Source organism: Corvus brachyrhynchos, unplaced genomic scaffold (genome assembly GCF_000691975.1).
Source record: "Corvus brachyrhynchos isolate BGI_N302 unplaced genomic scaffold, ASM69197v1 scaffold281, whole genome shotgun sequence".
Classification (NCBI taxonomy): Eukaryota; Metazoa; Chordata; class Aves; order Passeriformes; family Corvidae; genus Corvus; species Corvus brachyrhynchos.
In genome coordinates, this window is record NW_008236509.1 from 5,862,080 (window position 1) to 5,880,918 (window position 18,839).

Below are 18,839 nucleotides of genomic sequence, written 5' to 3' on the forward strand. Positions count from 1 at the left end.
TTAGCATGGTTTGATTTGCACTGTTTATCATGGGAAAGAAGAGCCAAATTTATCTTCTATATAACAAAAAGAAATTACGTCAGAGCTTGGACGCAGTGTCTGAATTGAATTGCTAAGAATAATTTTCTGAGAGTGATTGTCTTTGTTTGGACATACTTTGTGTCCTGTGCTTTCAATTGCTTTGTACTTACAATGTCTAGGTTATATAGTTGGTTCATTCTGGGTTTAGATCCTGATGCTGATTCAAATAGATAATGTGGGTGTTTCGAATTATAAAACGTAACATAAGGGTATTAAAGCACTCATTGTGTGACCAGGGATCAAGATAAACTAACTTCAAAAAATGACATCTGAAATTTTGTGACTTTTACTTTGGTGGTATAAGTTTAGCCTTCTATTAGTAGAATGTATGATTCATCAGATAAGTGTTAATCCTCCTAACTTCAGATGTACAATGTTAATAAACCCCTCTAAACTGGACCCAGGCTAGTTTGTCACAGTTAACAATGCCTATAAACTGTGACTCTTGTCTCATGAGGTTTTTACTATATGTGCTAAAATCAGATAGAGAAATTATAAAAAATACAATATGTAGCTATATAATTAATGATTTTCATAAAATTTATTTGCAGAAAAGGAAATAACTAAAACTACAGCTGCAAAAGTGTTTCTATTGAGCTGTCAAGTGTATAGTTTGTGCTTTTCTTTGTAAGCCTTTGTCCAAGTTTTCTAATTGGCATCATGGTTTTTGTTTTCCAAGAATGCTAACGTGGTCACATCTCTCCCGCTTCTCTAGAGAGGTGATGTGCTTAATCTGTTATTGTAGGAATTGCTGCTTTTTTAAAAACATGGGTGAAGGTCTTCAGATGTTTTGTGTTTATTTGGCATTTGATTCAGGAAAACAGATGCAGAAGTGAAGGGTTTATTTTCCAAAGTTAGGAAGAGAAAGGAACATCCTGTAGCCAGCAAGCAAGGATTTTTTTTTTCCCCTTCAGATTCCAAAGGCATGTTGACAAAGCAAGTATGACACTACAGCTTCTTCTGTGTGCTTTTATATTGGAGATCGATCTTTAGGCAAAAAATAAAGTCAATGATTATGTAATGAATTCATCTTTCATTAAGTCTGGTCTCACATTTTGAAAATAATATCAGAACCCAAACAAAATGTAGGAATGTTACATCAGTGTAAGAGAAAAGGAAAAAAAAATGCCCTGGCAGTGAGGCAGAAAGCTTTTTATTTTCAGTATGGAAGCTCTGTGAAGAACATGTTAACAAATTTAACAAGTTGTCATTAAGAGTTCTGCCTTTTTCGAGCTATTACAGTCCAGTTATTAAAATTGTTAGAGAGATTCCTCTGGCCAAATTAAGGTGCAAATGAGACCATATGCCCAAGTCAATAGTATGGATTTTATTTAACAGTAAATAAGAGGTAAAGACAGAGATAGAAAGAAGTAGAAAAAGGGAGGGGGAGAAAGAGAGGGACAGAGAGACAGATAAGTAGAAAATATCACCACTGTAGATCTCAACAGTGTCCCATTGGTCCTCATCTTCTGGTCTTCTTGGTGTTGAGGGTCCCACAAAACTCAGAGTTCAGTGGATTAATATATGGTTTGGGCCAGGTGGGAATGCCCAAGTACCTCCCCTGGGAGGGCAAGTGTGACACTGTTTCATGCAACAGACTCTGGATCTGTTGCATCACTTTGCATCATGTGTGGTCACCTGGTGCAAGGCCTCAGGAATGACTCTGGGGTGCACTTCAGGGTTGTTTGATGGTTTATGACACCTCCTCAGCTGACTTTAATGTGAATGTCTCACGTGGATGTGTCCTTCCTGGGATGTGAGGGGGTTTACAACTGAGCCAGTTTGTTTAAGGGAGGATGGGTGTTCACTGCCTCTGACCAGAGGTTATGCCACACACCCAGAACTCTCCTCCTCCTCCCCCTTTGGTTGTGTGGAGAGTGTGTGCAAACCTGGCCTCAGCAAATGAGCCTGTGGGCTATGACCTCCCCTACCCTGAACCCAGCCAGAGCTGATTTTCAGGACAGGTGCTGGGTCTCGCTTTCTTGTGGATACGTTCTTCTCCCTCAGCCTTGTTTTCTTCTACCTAGACCTGAGATAATTGGATAACAGTGTCACCTTCATCTCATGTTCCCTTAGGTGGCTTAACTCACAGTACAAAGTTCCAGTCAGGAGGCATATTCAGGAAGAGGTGGGCTTTGGTGGTAGCAGCTTCTTTATACAGTTTCTCCACAAAGGGCAAAAAGTCCTTCATAACAATGTTTAAGCTTTTAGCCATAACATTTCAATCTCTCACAGTGGACAACTAGGAATGGACGCTGGACTCAGGTGGTGTTGCTAAGCGTACGTACCAGGACAGTAAGAAGAAACTGCATGGGAAGAGACAGCAGGATTCTTGCCCATGATGCAAACACTGACAGGAATTTTCTGCACCTGAATTTAGGGATGCACTGGAACTACTGGTGCAAATGATGCAAATGAGATAAAGTAAGAGTTAGGTACAACAGTAACTTGGCTTAATGATATGATTGCATGTAAATACTCCAGCTTACAGCTTTTGCTATAAGCTTTCTAAGATGTTCAAATACATTAGAATACCTATTTATTTTTAATACATTGATATTCTACCTCTAAATCTAAAAGGCCATTCTTAATTAAAATAATTATTCTATATCATTTTAAAATTGATTACTAAAGATACACTTACAGATACTTAATTCCTTATTTTTTAGCTTGAAATGTCCAAGATCTTTTCCATTAAAGTACTTAATTACAAATGAAGTATTTGAAATAAAAACTGTGTAAAATTCTAATTAGTTTATTTGTTGTTTCTCTTTGAGGGATGCTTAGTAGGAAAATGAGCATAATCTTTAATCCTTTTAAGTCTTAGAAGTCAGAACTTCTGTACTGAATCAATAGGCCTTTGTAAACTTAAGATTTTATTGAATAATTAATCTGACTTTGAATAGCCCCTTTCTAGCAAAAGGGACTTATTCTTCTAGAATATGTACCTGATCACACTTCTTTCAGAAGAAGAAAGAAGATTTTAATTCAGAATTTAAAAAAAAAAAAAAAAAGGCTCTGTTATACTTCATACGTTTTTACTGGTATGCTTCACATTCTTCTATAAAAATTAGCACTATTAATCAGTATGCAAAGCTATTTTCAACAGTGACGTGATTTGTGAAGTAACATAAAATCACACAAATTGTAGGCAAGAAACTGTCATCTACTTCTGACAAGCTCCTACTTATGATACTCTCAATAATATTAACTTTTAATGCTTGCTGTCATTTCTAAAAACATAATATTAAGTTCAGATCTGCTTGCATTTTGATAACCCTGCTGGGTGATCTTGTTGCAAATAGAGTGGATAATGAGACAGAATTGGTAAATCACATTAAACCTAGCTAAATCTCAAAAATTGAGTCCATCTCCTAACTTAAAGTATTTTCATCAAGTTTTGGTTTTGGAAAAATTCTGTATATATATATATGTAACTCTATTATTTTGCCAGGTTCATTTAGCACAAAATGTGGAAATTGCGACAACCATCTAGTATATTGCGTGTCCTGTTGACACACAGTTTTTTACTTTCTGAGTTACTGCATGGTATTCTCAAAATAGCCCATGTAGTAATTACATATGAAAGACTAATGTATTAGTAGACGTTATTTCTTACAGTAGCTTATACTGGGCAAAAGGAAGATTAATAAAAACATAGTGATTACAATTCATTCTTATTTTGGTTATGAAATATGGACAGAGTGTTACTGAACCAACCATCACCAGTCTGTAAAGGACTGGAGGGTAATGAGTTAGTCAAACCAAAGGGATGACGTGATATCCTGGGTTAATTAAGAGCAAGTCCCTAATGAAACAGTGCCTTCGGCACATCTGTTTCACCATCATCCCAAAAAGTGATGCTGATCTTTATGTGAAACCATTAAGATGTGTGTAAAACACATTGTGTGATCACAAGTACAACAGAGTTCTTTAGGTGTACCCTAGTGAGCAATAGATGTCAGGTGTGCTTCATGTCTTTGATTTCTATTTTATTTACCTTTGTTCATCTTGTATCTGCTGTACAGTTCCTTTTTTTCAGACCAGTTATCTTTTTCTGTATTTCTATAGTGGTTAGTACAATAGGGTATTGCTCTTTGATGAGTTACAACATAAATTTTCAAACAAAGATCCAAAAGAAGTACTTGACTGTGAGACTTACTAGAGCAACACCCAGCTCTTTGCAAATCATGTTTTGCAAGATAGAATCTGGATTGTTGGGTTGTCTCATTGAAAGTAACATCCTAGTTCCTTTCTGTTGTATCAGAGAACTATGGGCATCCATGTCAAACAGCTGGGAAAGATTTACTGTTTCTGCAGTAGTGTGTACTGTTGCATGGTAGCCAGCAACAGTGAAACGTGAAATTATGTCAGATCTCCTTATTTTGAAATCATGAAAATGAGGTTTCAAATGAAATTTAATTTCTTTGCATTTGCTTTAATAAAAAAGGGTTTTTTTCAAGAAAAACTCAAAGCTTCTAATTCTGGAATTAAAGCTTCCAGTATTTCAGTGGGATCTGGATCTAAATTTGAACTGGATGGAATTACGTTTTTTGCTTTAATGACAGCTTGTTCTTGTGCACAATGTACAGGAAAGCTATTTGCTATTCAGTAATAAACATACATACATTCCTGAAATGTGGTGGGTTCTGCTTCTGTTTGTATATTTACAGTTCATTAACACAGGAGCAGTTGGTTTTCATATTCTTTTAATTTCTTTTTAGTGTTAAGCGTGTTATGTTGGGCACTTGTAGATCTGCTTATTGAATATTTATGTTTTTGACAAGTTTTGGAAGATGTTCACACTGCAGAGAAATCTTTACCCTTGACTGTCAATTATGGGATAGTATGAGTGAGGAGTAGAAAAATAATTACTATGGAAAATTCATTTTGTCAAGGTTTGTTATTTTCCCTGAAAATGAGAAGAAATACATTTAAAACTCCTACATGAAAAATCATATTGAGTTGGCAAAATGCTGTATCAGGTAACTAACCTTCTAGTGGTTTTGATTACTTGCAGTTTTAAATTATGAAATTTAGCAAAAACACCCCTTGATTTTGATCATCAAGGTTGAGTGATGACACCTTGGCCCTATTACTCAGTTGTTATAATGATTTACAGAAAATTATATTGAGCTATCAAGTTGACACCTAGCAAGGATTAGAGGGTTTTTTCTCCCCTTTTGTACCTCAGCGTATTAAATCTAAATTGCTTTCAGTTGCCAGAGTGTTTTGGAAAAGTTTCTATGGGCAGTCCTGTTCCTGTTGAAGTAAATTTTAATGCAAATGCCTTTTAGAATTCTGTAAGAGGATACTGTGCCTTGATGAATCTCTTTTGTCTTATTTGTGTCTTTGTTGGTGACTTGAAGATGTTATTGGTGTATAAAATAAAGCCAGTATGATCAAATAGTTAAAGGATCCCTTAATATTTTAGTAACACTTACTAATAAACTCTTTTTGGTTTTTTGTCCCACTCTCAGAACAAAAGCCTCAAAAACAAGCTCTTGTCAGGAAACAAGCTTTGTGGTATTCACGCAGAAGAGGTAAGGAAAGTTCCTTTCTATTCTAAATCTAATGTACCCAGAAGAAGTTTGCATCAAAGTCTTTTGTACTGAGGTTTTGGTGTATTATATATATACACAAGTATATATGTATATATATATACCAGAATACAGAATATATATTATGCTTATGTGGTGAGTGTTCCTAAAGTGCTCTCATCCCAACTCATTTCTGTGACTTCACAAGAAGCAGCTCAAATGTATTAGAAAGAGAGTTGCAAACTCAAGTTTTAGACAAATAAAATCATCTGTGCATGCTTATGATATAACTCTGTAGATACATACATCTATAACATATGTAAAACTTATTTCATTTCCATGATCTCCATGTCTGCACTAACACAGGAATTGCCAAATGCCTGTTTTGAAATTAACATAGAGACAGGAAAGATCTATTATTATTGATTCCCAGAATGTTTCATTGTTTCAAGGGAAAAAGGGTCACTTTATTGTAGGAACCCAGAGTGCCGAGAATATTTCTCTGCCTGCTTTGAAGGGTTTTTACCACCCTGAACAACACTGTTTTGACCTCCAACCTTGGAAAAAACTGCCTACTATCAGAAAAGAACTAGAAAATACAATGATGTGAATTAGGTGATAGACTACTATGTAAGATTGTCCACAGGGTGAAAAATTAAGAGGTTTTGGGCTTCTCTTTGTAGTAAATAGATAAGAGCAAAAAACATCAAAATGGAGGATTGTTGTTGTTCTCTAAACCTTCTTCTTCTTCTTCTACTACTCCATATTCTGCAGTAAAAGTAATTTGGGATGATTGGACAAAAAATTCCACAGTTCCTGGCTGTGTTACTGAGTAATTGGTAGGAAAGTGAAAATAATATACGTTTTTAGTAACCATTGGTTAAATTATCTTTAAAAGGCTGTGTAAATCTTGATAATTGGGCTTTTCTCCTGCATTCTCTGCTCTGTGCTGTGTCTGGGTCATGCTAGTGACTCTGTTTCTCTGATAAGACTTAATAAACAACTATCTAGCAGCAGCAGTGAAAGCTGAAAGTCTCCGTTTGTCTCTTGAACTAATTCCTGGCAAAGACTTTAAAAACTCTCTCCCATCAGGAGAGATTTGATTTACGGCACAGATCTGTGTCACTTTATGAAACTGAGGGACAAAAATCTCCCCTCTACTGAAGAGCAAGATAGATAGTCAATGATACAAAAGCCCTGTTTTTGGAAAATTCATCAGTGTAGAGGTACCTGCATTCATGTGAGCACTTTCTTTATTTAACTTTCCATTTTAAAAAAGTATTATATATTAATCTGATTTATGCGCATTACTTTAGTCTGGGCTTTTTACATATATAATTTCTGTTAAGGTCATTTCACCTTGCCAGAACAAAACCAGAGCATAAAAAATTTCTTCTGCACTAAAATTTTCATAATTATGGTTGAATGCATTTTCTTCATTAGAGTCTCTACCTTTTAACTTAGAAGTCAGTACTTAGGAGGTTAAGTTTCTGATAAATTCTCAAAGGTAGGAAATAATAGGGTTAGGAGTATTTTTTTTAAGTTTTTCAAAATCTGTTATCTTCCTTTATCCCCATTGTTGCTTTCAAACATGTCACAGTGTAGGAATACAGATCTATTTTCTTCCCTTGTTTACTGCTTGAAAAATCAGCAGTGTGTGCAAATAGTTTTCTGTTTTCCCCTCTTTTTCAAGTTTGTTTTTCCTAGTGTATTGGGTTTTCAAGGCAAGGTTTTGGTAGTGGGGAGGACTATTGGGATGGCTTATCTGGTAAGCTGCCAGAAGCTTCCCCTGTATCTAATACTGTCAATGTCAGCTGGCTCCACTATGAACCTACCACTGGCCTAGGCTGAGACAATCAGAGATGGTGATAGTATATTTAAGAAAGAAAAAAATTATTGCCTGGTAATAATTATTGACAGAGAAGAGAGGAGTGAGAATATGTGAAAAAGTAATCTCTGCAGATACCAAGGTCAGTGCAGAAGGAGGGAAAGGAGCTCTTCCAGGCCCTAGAGCTGAGATTCCCCTGCAGTCTGTGTGGGAAAGGCCATGGTGAAGCAGCTGTGCCCCTGCAGCCTATGGAAAGATCAACAGGAGTGCAGAGATCCACCTGCAGCTGGTGAAGGAGCTCCATGTCAGAGCAGGTGAATGCCCAAAAGAAAGTTGTGACCCTGTGGGAAACTAATTCTGGAGCATGGAGCTGTGGATCCATGGAGAGAGGAGCCCATGCTGGAGCAGGTTTCCTGGTTGGACTTGTGAACCCCATGGAGGACCCATTCTGGAGTAACCTGTTCCTGAAGGACTGCACCCCACGAAAAGGGATCATGCTGGAACAATTTGTAAAGAACTGTAGCCCATGGGAAGGACTCACATTGAACAAGTTTGTAGAGGACTGTTTCCTGTGGAAATACATTTCCCCATGATGGAGCAGGGGAAATGCTCTCCCTGAGGAGGAAGTAGCAACAGAAATGTTATTAACTGGACATAACCCTCATTCCCCGTCTCCCTGTGCTGCTGAACGAGGAGGAGGAAGAACCTGGGAAGTAGAGGGGGGAAGCTGTTTTTAAGATTTGTTTTACTTCTTATTATCCTGTGTCTTGGTTTGAAAGATAGGTGTCTGCCAAGGAAGGCAGGAGTCTCCCTTGAAATGAAAAAAAAATGCAACCCCCTTCCCTCCAAATTATTATAATTTTGAAATTAAGGGGCTTTCAGGCAAAGATATGAGGAATAGGAATAACAGTTCCTTACTATTCTATATCTATATGTGTAAAACAAGTCAAACAAACAACAATAACTATGTCAGTAACAGCAAACAGAATCACAAACCCAGTAACATCCTTCTCGGCTGTCAGGCCCTTTCCCCTCGGGTGCAGTTCCGCTCGCAGCCGGCAGGGGCGCTGGCGGCTCCCAGTGAGTAGGGCAGGTGCGATGGTTCCCCCACGGCTGCACGGGGCCGGACACTCAGGAGCAGCAGACTTGGAACAGCAGGGACAAGCACAAATCCTGGGTGGCAGACAAGATGTATCGAACTCCAGAGCTGCAGTGGGAACCCCTGGAGGTCTCAGCAGGCAGGAGGTGCAGGGCTACAGAGTAGCAAAGGCTCGAAGCAACAGTGGGGGCAGGGCAGTCGGAGCCCGGCTCCCAGCAGGGCAGGGAAAGGCAGGCTTGGGAATCCCAGGGTTTCTCCGGTAGAAGGAAGGCAGCCAAAAAAGCAGAAGTCTGCAGTGCTGACGAATTCCTTCCAGCCTTTCTCTCCATCCAAATGCCGAGAACTAACAGCCCACAAACCCAGGTAAAAGAGAGTAGCCAGATGGACCCCTCCCCCTGTGGCCTGGTCTTTGGTTCTTCTTAAGCACCCAGTAATTTGTCCCCCTGGCAACATGTATGGGGAAGATTCTTTAAGAGGAAAAGAAAACAGAAGGAGAACTAAAACCCCACCATCCTGCTCTGGTTTTGATTGGTAATAAATTCAGTTAATTTCCCCAAGTCAAGTCTCTTTTGCCCATGACAGTAATTGGTGAGTAACCTCTCTCTGTCCTTAACTCATGAACCTTTTGTTAAATTTTCTGTCCCCCACCCAGTTGAGGAGGGAAGTGATAGAGTGGCTTTGGTGGGCACCTGGCATCCAAACAGGGTCAAACCACCACACCTTGCTGCATAGTATTTGAACCTTTGGTAATTAACTTGAAGATCTTTTCTCTGATTATGTCTCTTTTAATATTTGCATCTAAGGATGAAGCCTAAGGATAATTTAAATTTATTATAGTGTGACAAGCCTTGGCAGTCAGAGAACTTCAGAAAACTAAACATAATTTAAGTAACAGTCAAGACAGCAGATTGTGAGTGCATTTCAAACTATAAGAATCTCTGGCTTTATGAATCATCCTTTGGATATCATCTGGAACACCCTGATCTTTACAAAGAATAACCCGTGCAAGCCTATGGAGCTTTTTTACTTTTAAGAATAAGATTTTTACTTTGAAGATGATGCTTTCAGTTATGCTTCATGGAAAGTATTAATAACAACTCATGTCTAAAATGTGTAAGCCCGACAGGAATTCTTTATAGTACTAACTCATGTACGTGCTTTAATGAGTGTGAGTGCCATTTTACATTTTCCTCAGTATTTTTGGCTGGTTTGACTTGTGAACCTTGAAAAGAAATTGACAATTATTTGGAGGGGGATGTTCTACATTTTAAATCTGGTCTAGATTCTGCTGTTCTCAGAATTCACTTACTCTTTTTTACTATTTAAAATTTTAAAAAACCAAAACCTGATTTTCTTATCCTCACTTTCAGTCAAAAAAGATCCAAGCCCAGCTGAAAGAGCTACGTTATGGGAAAAAAGATTTGGTTTTTAAGGTAAGTTTTGTTTCATTATAGTTAAATGAAGTATTAGAGTTAATATAATATTGGAGTAAAGTAGGAATATGATAGCTGCCTTTATTATTGCAGTTCTAAGGAATAATTTTGTTCTGAAAAGCGCACAAAACACCAAGACAGACTTATTACCATAATGCATTTTCAGAAATATAATATACTTATATCTATATTTATGTGCTCACAAAAAGCAAAATTCTAGGTTACTGCTCATGAATAAAACCCGTTGCCCTAATCCATACATTCTGTAACATGTTTTTTATCTTTCTAACTGAATGATATAATATTGTACAGATGCTTCTTGTTTTTCCTTTAATGAGCAGTCCTCCATGGCAAAGTCAAGTATTGTTAACATTTAAAGCAAATCTTTGTATTTATGAGAAGCTTGAGCAATGTAATGTTCCTTAGGTCTGAAGATTTAAGAAAAAGAAATGTCTGTTGCTTGAACAATCCAAATCTGTTCTAGCTAGCACATTTTAAAAAATAATAAAAATTTTTAAAATAAAGGAGGGGAGGACAGAACATAAAGAGATTGCTGAAGGGCATCAAGTCCCAGTTAACAAAGAGAGAAGTTAATCCCTGTTAAAGGAGGAGGAGAGAGATTCAGGTCACCTGACTGAAGACTGTTATGGAGTAGTCCTTTTATTTATTCCCAGCATAAAGGATGAAGATTAGGTAGTCATCTTCAAAGTGACTATACCTAGAATTACTTACAAAGTCATGCATGTCAATATGCATTCCAGATTGTCTTCTGGAAGTGTTTAACTCTCTCTACTGTCTCTCTATTTTATATACAGTGCTGTAAATATAGAAAAATATAGGCCATTTAAAAGACACAGTGTGATTTCTGTGGGTTTTGGGGTTTTTTTTTAATGCATAGGTTGATTCCAGGTTTTTTCAGGAACATTTATTTCTGGTCTTCATTAGACTAAAACCAGGGAAACAGCTTTAGAGACAAAAAAAAAAAAAGAAAAAAAAGGATATTATAGATCTAGGCATTTAAATTTTAACTCCATCTAGCATTAACAAAAATAACACATCTTTCGTCAAATTCAGTATAATGGAGAGCTTGAGCAGAGGCAAAGATGCAAAATTCTAATCTTGCCTAGGTGTGAAAGCTTGTTTTCTTTGGCTGAAGCAGTAGGATTGTTCAGCACTAGTATCTACTTGTTGTTTTCATTATGCTAATACACAGTGATCCCAAAAATGGATATGAGTTATGCTCGGGTGTATACTAATGCTTAGCAAGGGAAGTCTTGCTAAGTACTACCCACCTGGAAAAAGCTTACAGAAGATGAAAAAGAAAATGGGAACATACACAAGTGAAAGGCTGTCCAGCAAGTCACTGGCATGCATGCAATGAAATCCACCTTCTCCTAATCCTAGTTCAGTAAACTATAACAATGTAGTAGTTAAGATACACATGTAAAGAACTGTACTAATGGAGAAAATGTGTCTAGTGTGAATAGGAATAGACGTGGTCTCATCTGACTGGATATGCCTTTCTCCACCATAGTCTCCACTTCAAATCCTTGGAGACTTATCTTCTGAAGACTATGTCTACATTTAACCACATTAATTATGCTTTAGAGTCCTTGATTTACATTGAGTAGATATAGTTCTTGATTATGAATGAATACTAGAGCCACCAGCTGAGATGTAGGTCCCAAGTTAGGTAGTGTGGGTTCTCCTCTGAGTGCTCTTATTGCAAAATAAGGATAGTTACTTGCCTTCTATGGAAACTATGATCTAATGTAATTAAAAACGCTCTGAGAACTTTAGATGGAGAATGTTAATGAATTGTGGATTCCAAAGTTCCACATACTGAGAACCAGATGTGTAAACACTTAAAACATCTCTTGACCGTGTGCAATTCCGTATGAAATTGACTGCCTGCTTTGCTAATTTGATATGTCCTTTATATGTAACCAGAAATATTTTTGCAGGTTTATTCATCAGTCTTTTTCCTGACCAAGAAAATTTGATTTATGAAGCAGAGGGAGCAGCAACCATATGCTATCCTTCTAAATCATGTGAGATGGGAGGAGGTTAGGTTCAGTGTGCTTGCTTGTGTGTGTTTCATGTCTGAAGACAGACACACTAAGCAGAGTAGAAGCCATTTGGTATAGGCTGGAAAGCTTTTTAAGTATCTGCTTGTGCTGGCTGTAAGGTAAACCAGTGGAAAGAATTAACCCCGCACAAATACCTTGCAAAACATTTCAAGTTGTTGCTGTAATTTATAGGAAAATTACTATGAAGGCAATAATACAGAAACACTGGCTTAAGCTGACAAAGTCAGAACAGGACCTGTTGGTCAGGGTGGTGGTAGCAGTCCAATTAAATGGTGGTTGCAGTCCAATTGGAGTGATGGATGTGGTCTTGTCAAAGTAGTGATCCTATGGAAAGGTCTGGTCTCTCTCTGGAGGTCCAGTGGTGGTGGTGGAGAGCTCTTGTCCTCTGGGAATCCAGTGGTTGGTGGTGTCCTGTCCCAAACCCCAGGTTATATAGAGGAAGGAATGTCCAGTACCTCCCTCAGGGCAGGGAATTTCACAATGGGCTGATGTAATTCTAAGAGTCATTCTGGGGAGTCCTTGATGGCCCATTAAGCAGAGATGGTCCCCCAGGGTGGCTGCTGCTTCCCCAGAAGGAGTTATCAGAGTTGAGTCATGGCAAAGATAGAGAAACACTGCTCCACCTACCTAAACAGCTCATCAGAAGGTAATGTGAATGGTGGTAGAATACATACTTTGGTTACACCCCACAGGACACCCCAGGACACTGCTTGATCAGAGAGAGGCTGCTAGGTTTGGGCAAGAACAGGTGATATCTCATTTCTAATTTGATACTGGAAACATAACAGATTTAATGCTAGCATTGCTGTTGAGGCTATTTTATGAAGCTCTTAGTCTTTCTGATAAATGAAATGGATAGATGGTCTTCTGCCAGTACAGCATGCATGTTTGCGATAAAATCCTGGCTGTTGTCTACTTTCATGTTACTGGACTTCTACCTTTTCTCCTTCCACTCCCTTCCCACCCCATTAAACTTCTTTTTTCTGTGCAGCTTACTGAGGACTTTTGGGAAGTCTGCTCTCCATATAGCTCTGAACATTGCGAGCTTCTTGGAGCACTTCACCAGAAGGATGTAAGCTGCAGGCTATGAGATTTCTAAAGGGCATGAAGGAAAGTTGCTGTTCATGTCCATCAAACTAAGGCTTTCTCTGAAGGAATTCTGCAGATATATGTGAAATAGGTAGGGAGGGATTGTTTTATTTTTATTTTGCATAATTGACATCAAGAAACTATTTCTTAAATTCTGGTACCTATTACTGTCAATGGCTCTATTCTGAACTAATCTGGGGATTAAGTGGGAGAGGAAGAGAAAAGGTGGAAAAAAGCAGCTTTCTCCTTAACATTCCAGTGAATTGGTAGATCATATCTTCTTTATCATATCTTACTTACACTTCTTATGTTTTAACAGTGTTTTATAATCTAGCTGATTAATTAGAGAGCATATATGTGTGTATGTTTTTATTTTTAACTCTCCTTATGTGATATAAAGCCGTGGGACATAAAAGTAATGAGCATCACAAAAATTAAGTCATGCACCCAAGGCTATAGAGGTTGTCAGTATCTCTGCTGAGATCATAATTTGAGCTCCTGTTGCTGTCAGATTTCAGTCCCTTAAAGCATGCAGCATGTCATCCTTAAAGAATTGTAAAGAGTTGAAATGTGCTTTGTATTATAATGAGAAAACCAAGAAATTATTAATAAAAATTGCCACTGAATGTTCTTAATTTTATCACTGCCTTTGTAAGTAGGTACTTACTAGTTCTGATTGACACTACTCTTAATTGCAAATAATTTAAATTATCATCCTAAACCCCTGATTTAGTCAAGTACTCCTAATTTAAGTGCTTTGCTAGATTGAGGTCTGCATTCATTTCAGGCATTACAGACCACTTCTTTTTTAAATTACTCCTCCTTCATTAACTGTCTTCCCATTATTGAGCTATATTGTCGTGGAAGAAGTCTCATGTTTTACTGAATTAGAAAAGAATTTAAAAGAGTTTGGGTTTTTTTCATTAAATGCAATCGTGTATAAATGATAGTAATAAGAGATGAAGAAAAATAAATCTAGCAATGACTTTCAATGTCAGTTTATATAAGTATCTTGTATTATTGAAATTTCTCTTGTAAGTTTGAAAGGTGACCATGCTTCAGTGCTATGGTTTCAGCATATCTTTGTTTGCTTTTTTCTAAGACTTTTGCTTCAGAGTTTCAGACATATTTGATCTACCACTTCATCTCTTTTCCCTTTGGTTGTTTAAATTCTAAGACAAAATATATTGATAGACAGTCCTAGAAAAACAAGAAGAAGTTCAAATGTGAGTAACAACTAACAGCACCTGGCCTACCAATGTACTTAATCTTTGTTCCATGGTAGAATTTAACTTCATAAAAGCAAGCAAATAGGATTGGCTATTACAACAAATAATACAACTTAGTATCTCAACACTTATTACCTTACAACAAATAAAGTAACTGCTAATATGTATTCTGTAGATGGTTTTACCATGAGTAACGTGATTTATCATTTTGCACCTTCCTCTGAAGAGCAAACCATATTTGATCCAGTTGGGTTCACCTTGCTGTCAGAGTGGGTGTTTACTGAATAACAATCTGCTCTTGGCCCTAGGGAGTCTTAAGGCTTCTCTACATGTTCAGAGCCACCAGGTACCCAGTCAATAGCATTAAACTAGAGGATGTCTGGGAAGTCCAGTGCATGACTGGAGTCAGTGGCATCAGGAGCAGCAGAGGTACGCAGATAGAAATGGCAAGGCGAAGGCAGGCAGGGATTGTAGTGGGCATGACTGGGAGAGAGGAACAATGGATGGAAAAGGGAGGAAGGAGGGAGGGCAGTGGAGAACCTTGCTCCCAGCGCTTGACAACCTCTGCTGCTCCATACAGTGGTTTAGCTTGTTTCTATGATGATACTCTTGAACTCACACGTTTCTTTGAAGTGCAGCTTCACAAAGTAAGAACAGGATTGTAATTTACCTTCAGTACTCTATTATACTTCTCAATAATGTTTCAAGTACTAAGAATGCTCAATACCTCTAAAGGACTAAGGACCATGTCACTATTAAAGACAAAGCCATTTTCCAAATTCTTTGAAACACCTAGTTCTACACAAATTAAGTCATTATGTGACGTGAAAATCATTTAAATCATTTGCTATGGTGGAGTCAAGTACAAAACTATGTGAAATTATTTTTGCATTGTATTGACTGTATTTGGTAAGTATCTATACCATTCCTCCCTCTGAAGTAAAACCGATGCCATGTTTGTTTCCCTCCCTATTAGCAAAGTTAATTACATGCCACAGTTAGCTGATTTCCCAGAATTTTAAATTACTTATTTCTCTAATGAAGACAATGAGATTCTACATTACATACAGAGAAAGAGATTAAATAATTAAAGAAAAACAAAGGGAAAAAAAAAAACCAAACAAACAGAAAACCACCAAAGACCTGCTTTGGCAGAGAACTTGTGTAAACATTAAAATTACTTTGGTGCTCAGTGTGGTGATGCACATGTAGCAACTATAGAAGTGAAAATACACAGTATTACATCGTTATTAACATAAGTTATTAACATTGTACAGTTTAATTTATTGGCTATTCTCACCCTAAATCAAATTCTCTTGAGGCACACACTGGACTTCCTCATCCTCCTGCATTACCCATCATCTGGGTGGTGGCATGGGGCACAAGATGTTTCTAGTCATGCAGTGGTTGCTTTCACCATTGTGAGCAAATGGCATTTGCCTTCAGGGTTTTGGTGGAGCATGACATACTCTGCCATGAGGATGTACCCTCACAACCAGATTCTTCAGCCGGACATCAGTCTTGCCACAATGTGGCAGCCCAGATGGGCTTACCTCTTCATTGACAGTTATTCTGCTTCTGTTGCAGAAGAGTTGGCCATTTTTTCCTTAAGCCTGTCTAAAGATAGTTGGATAGCTCTCATCTCTGCAAACTGACTCGTTTCACCTTCTCCTTGAGCAGTTTCTGACTTCTTGTAAGGAATTCCATGTAGCTGCTTTCCATCTCTGATGCTTTTCCCCAAGATGGCAGGATCCAGCAGTATAACCAAGGTATATTGCTTCCCACTTTCTGGTAATTTATTACATAGTGGGGCCTCTTCAGCACATTACCTTCTTCTCTGATGACATTCTAAAATCTTTGCCCTCTGGCCAGCCCGTGATAATTTCTAAGATTTCTGGAAAACTGGGGTATCCTATATGAGCTTTTTGTGTGATTAGTGCAACCCATGTACAGCATGATGTGTAGAGGAGACCCTTGTTTTGAACATCCAACCCAACACAGATAACCAGGTTGCCAAAAGCAGCTGTTTCAGTACTAATCACTTCTGCAAACAGCTCAAAACCCTTCATAAGCTGCCAGTATCTCCTTTTCAGTTGGAGTACAGCGAGTTTCACATCCTTTGTATCCCCAACTCCAAAAATCTAGGAGTTAACCTTGAGTCTTCCCTGGTGTTTTCTGCCAGAGGCTCCAGGTAGGACCATTCTCTCCAGTTGCATTATAGAGCACGTTTTTTTACATCTTGCTCTGTTCAGACTGGCCCAAGGGCTACTGCTTGTTTTGTTCAAAAGCTTGCCATTGCTCAGGGCCCCATTTGAAATCATTCTTCTTCTGTGTCACTTCACAGAGTGAAGGGCTTGGAGGGCTTCCAGTCAGACTAATTTGGAATGTGCGTTCTCCAAAATCCTACACCACCTAAAAAACCTTATGTTTCTTTCTTGTTACTTGGTGGAGGCATGGATGTTATCTCATTATTCACATCCATTGAGATCTGATGATGTCTATCTTGCCATTGCCTTTGCAGGTCTCTTTACCTTTTTTATATAGCAAAACTTGCTTTCACAGAATTTGGACTATTTTCTTCCCATTCTCAAAAACTTCAGCTGTATTGCCCCATATGATGACAGCATCAGTGCACTGCAGGTGTTCCAGAGCTTCACCCTGTTCCAGTGCAATCTGGATCAGATGATAGAGTGCCATGGCAGATGGTAGGGTTGTGTTTCTATCCCTTGGGCACTTGATTCTAGGTGTACTGGATGCCACTCCAGGTGAAAGCAAACTGTGGCCTGCACATTTTTTTCATCCCACTTCCTTTTTTTTCCATCCCACTTCCTCATGGCCTCTCTGTGGTCCAACAGGTAAAACTCTAGAGTACTCTGTGGAATGTACCTTCTATATCCTATTTCTCGAGCAAAAGGATGCCTGCTCACATAAACTTCCTGAATTACTGGAACTCCCAGGATTCTCCAAAGCCAAGATGAGGGAAAACAAATACTGTCTTCATATTCCTGGATTTGACAAATTGCTTCATCCACTGCTGGTGACACATCATCTTTCCAAATTATTGTTGACAATGGGCTATCTTGCACTGATGGTGCACACTTTACAAATTTCTACCTCATGGGTTGTACACATAGGACTTCATCTGGATCTGTGGGGAATTGCACATTGTCCAGGCCATAATATATCATTTCTCACATGGCTGTTTCTCTCAGGTATTACCGCAGACCTTGGCCCTAGGGTGTATCACCGTGTCCCACAGTCATAGGGAGGAGGAGGAGAGAAGATCCAGCAGGCAGGAATTGTGCAGCAAGATTGATTGATTTAATTATTTTATAAACTCTTTTATAGACTTTTTTCTTCATAGTCTAATTGGACAAAGGATCAGCCACCCCGTGGGGTGATTGGCTAAACTCCTAAAACATCCATTGTCAAAATATTTTTCTACTGTACCATAAACAAAGGTCTGCATACCATAAACAAGACTTTCCAAGGTTGCAGGTGGCTTGGTTGTTTACATTCCCTGCTACCTCTTCTGTGAGAGAGAAAAGTCTCTCACGGACTTAGAAAAATAACAAGAAGATCCTCACTAACAGCATTTTTGTACCTACAATTCCCCCTTTTTGTTTTATAAGATAACAACTCTACTATTAATCCTAAATAGAAATCTACATCAGTTATTAATTCTAAAAATGTCCTTAAGGCTTTAACTATCTGACTCCATAACAAGAAATTTAAAGTTCAGTCTCTGCTTGTGGAAGGACCATCCCAGTCTCTGCTTGTAGAAGGACCATCTGCCTGATGGCTGACATCTTGGTCATCATCACAAGAGTCATTAGGCTGATGATCTACATTCTGGTCACCATTTGGATGGTTGGCATTCTCGTCATCATTTGGAGGTTACCTGTTCTGCCTCTGGTGCCGTAGGTCAGGGCGAAGGCATTTTGAAGGCAGCCACCGTACCCCAGTATCTGTGGAAACGCAAGCATACCCACGACCCCAAACGATAAGCTCATGAGGGCCTTCCCACTGGTTAGTGAGTAAATTCCGTACCCAGACTTTTGCCCGGGGCAGTTGTGTCTCACCTGCAGACTGCAATGAGAGAAAATGATTCAGAATAACAGGATTATTTGAATTTTGTGGTACTGTAAGGTCATTAATTGTATACAAAGGTTTTGCGAGTCAGCTCTGTGGGGTTTCTCCAAGCATTCCCCTTTTCTGTTCGTCCAAAACACGCTTCAAGGTACCATGAGCGCGTTCGACAATGGCTTGGCCAGTAGGAGAATGTGGGATACCAAAGGTATGGTCTACACCCCATAGGTGTAAGAACTGCCGCGTCTTCTCCAAGGCGTAGGCAGGACCATTATCAGTTTTCACAGAAGCTGGCATGCCCAGGACTGAGAAAGCCAATTTCCAATGGGCAATGACATCACGGCCCTTCTCTCCAGTGTGA

General features: G+C 38.6%; 1 protein-coding gene across 5 annotated transcripts in view; it reads left to right on the forward strand.

Annotated features, from left to right (window-relative positions):
• Positions 1-18,839, forward strand: part of LUZP2 (leucine zipper protein 2) — a 204,438-nt gene that overhangs the window by 131,088 nt on the left and 54,511 nt on the right. For all 5 annotated transcript variants that reach the window (XM_017726390.1, XM_017726389.1, XM_017726385.1 and 2 more), the window contains 2 exons: positions 5,562-5,624; positions 9,919-9,981. In XM_017726390.1, coding sequence (XP_017581879.1) covers positions 5,562-5,624; positions 9,919-9,981 — 126 coding nt within the window. The remainder of the gene's footprint in view (positions 1-5,561; positions 5,625-9,918; positions 9,982-18,839) is intronic.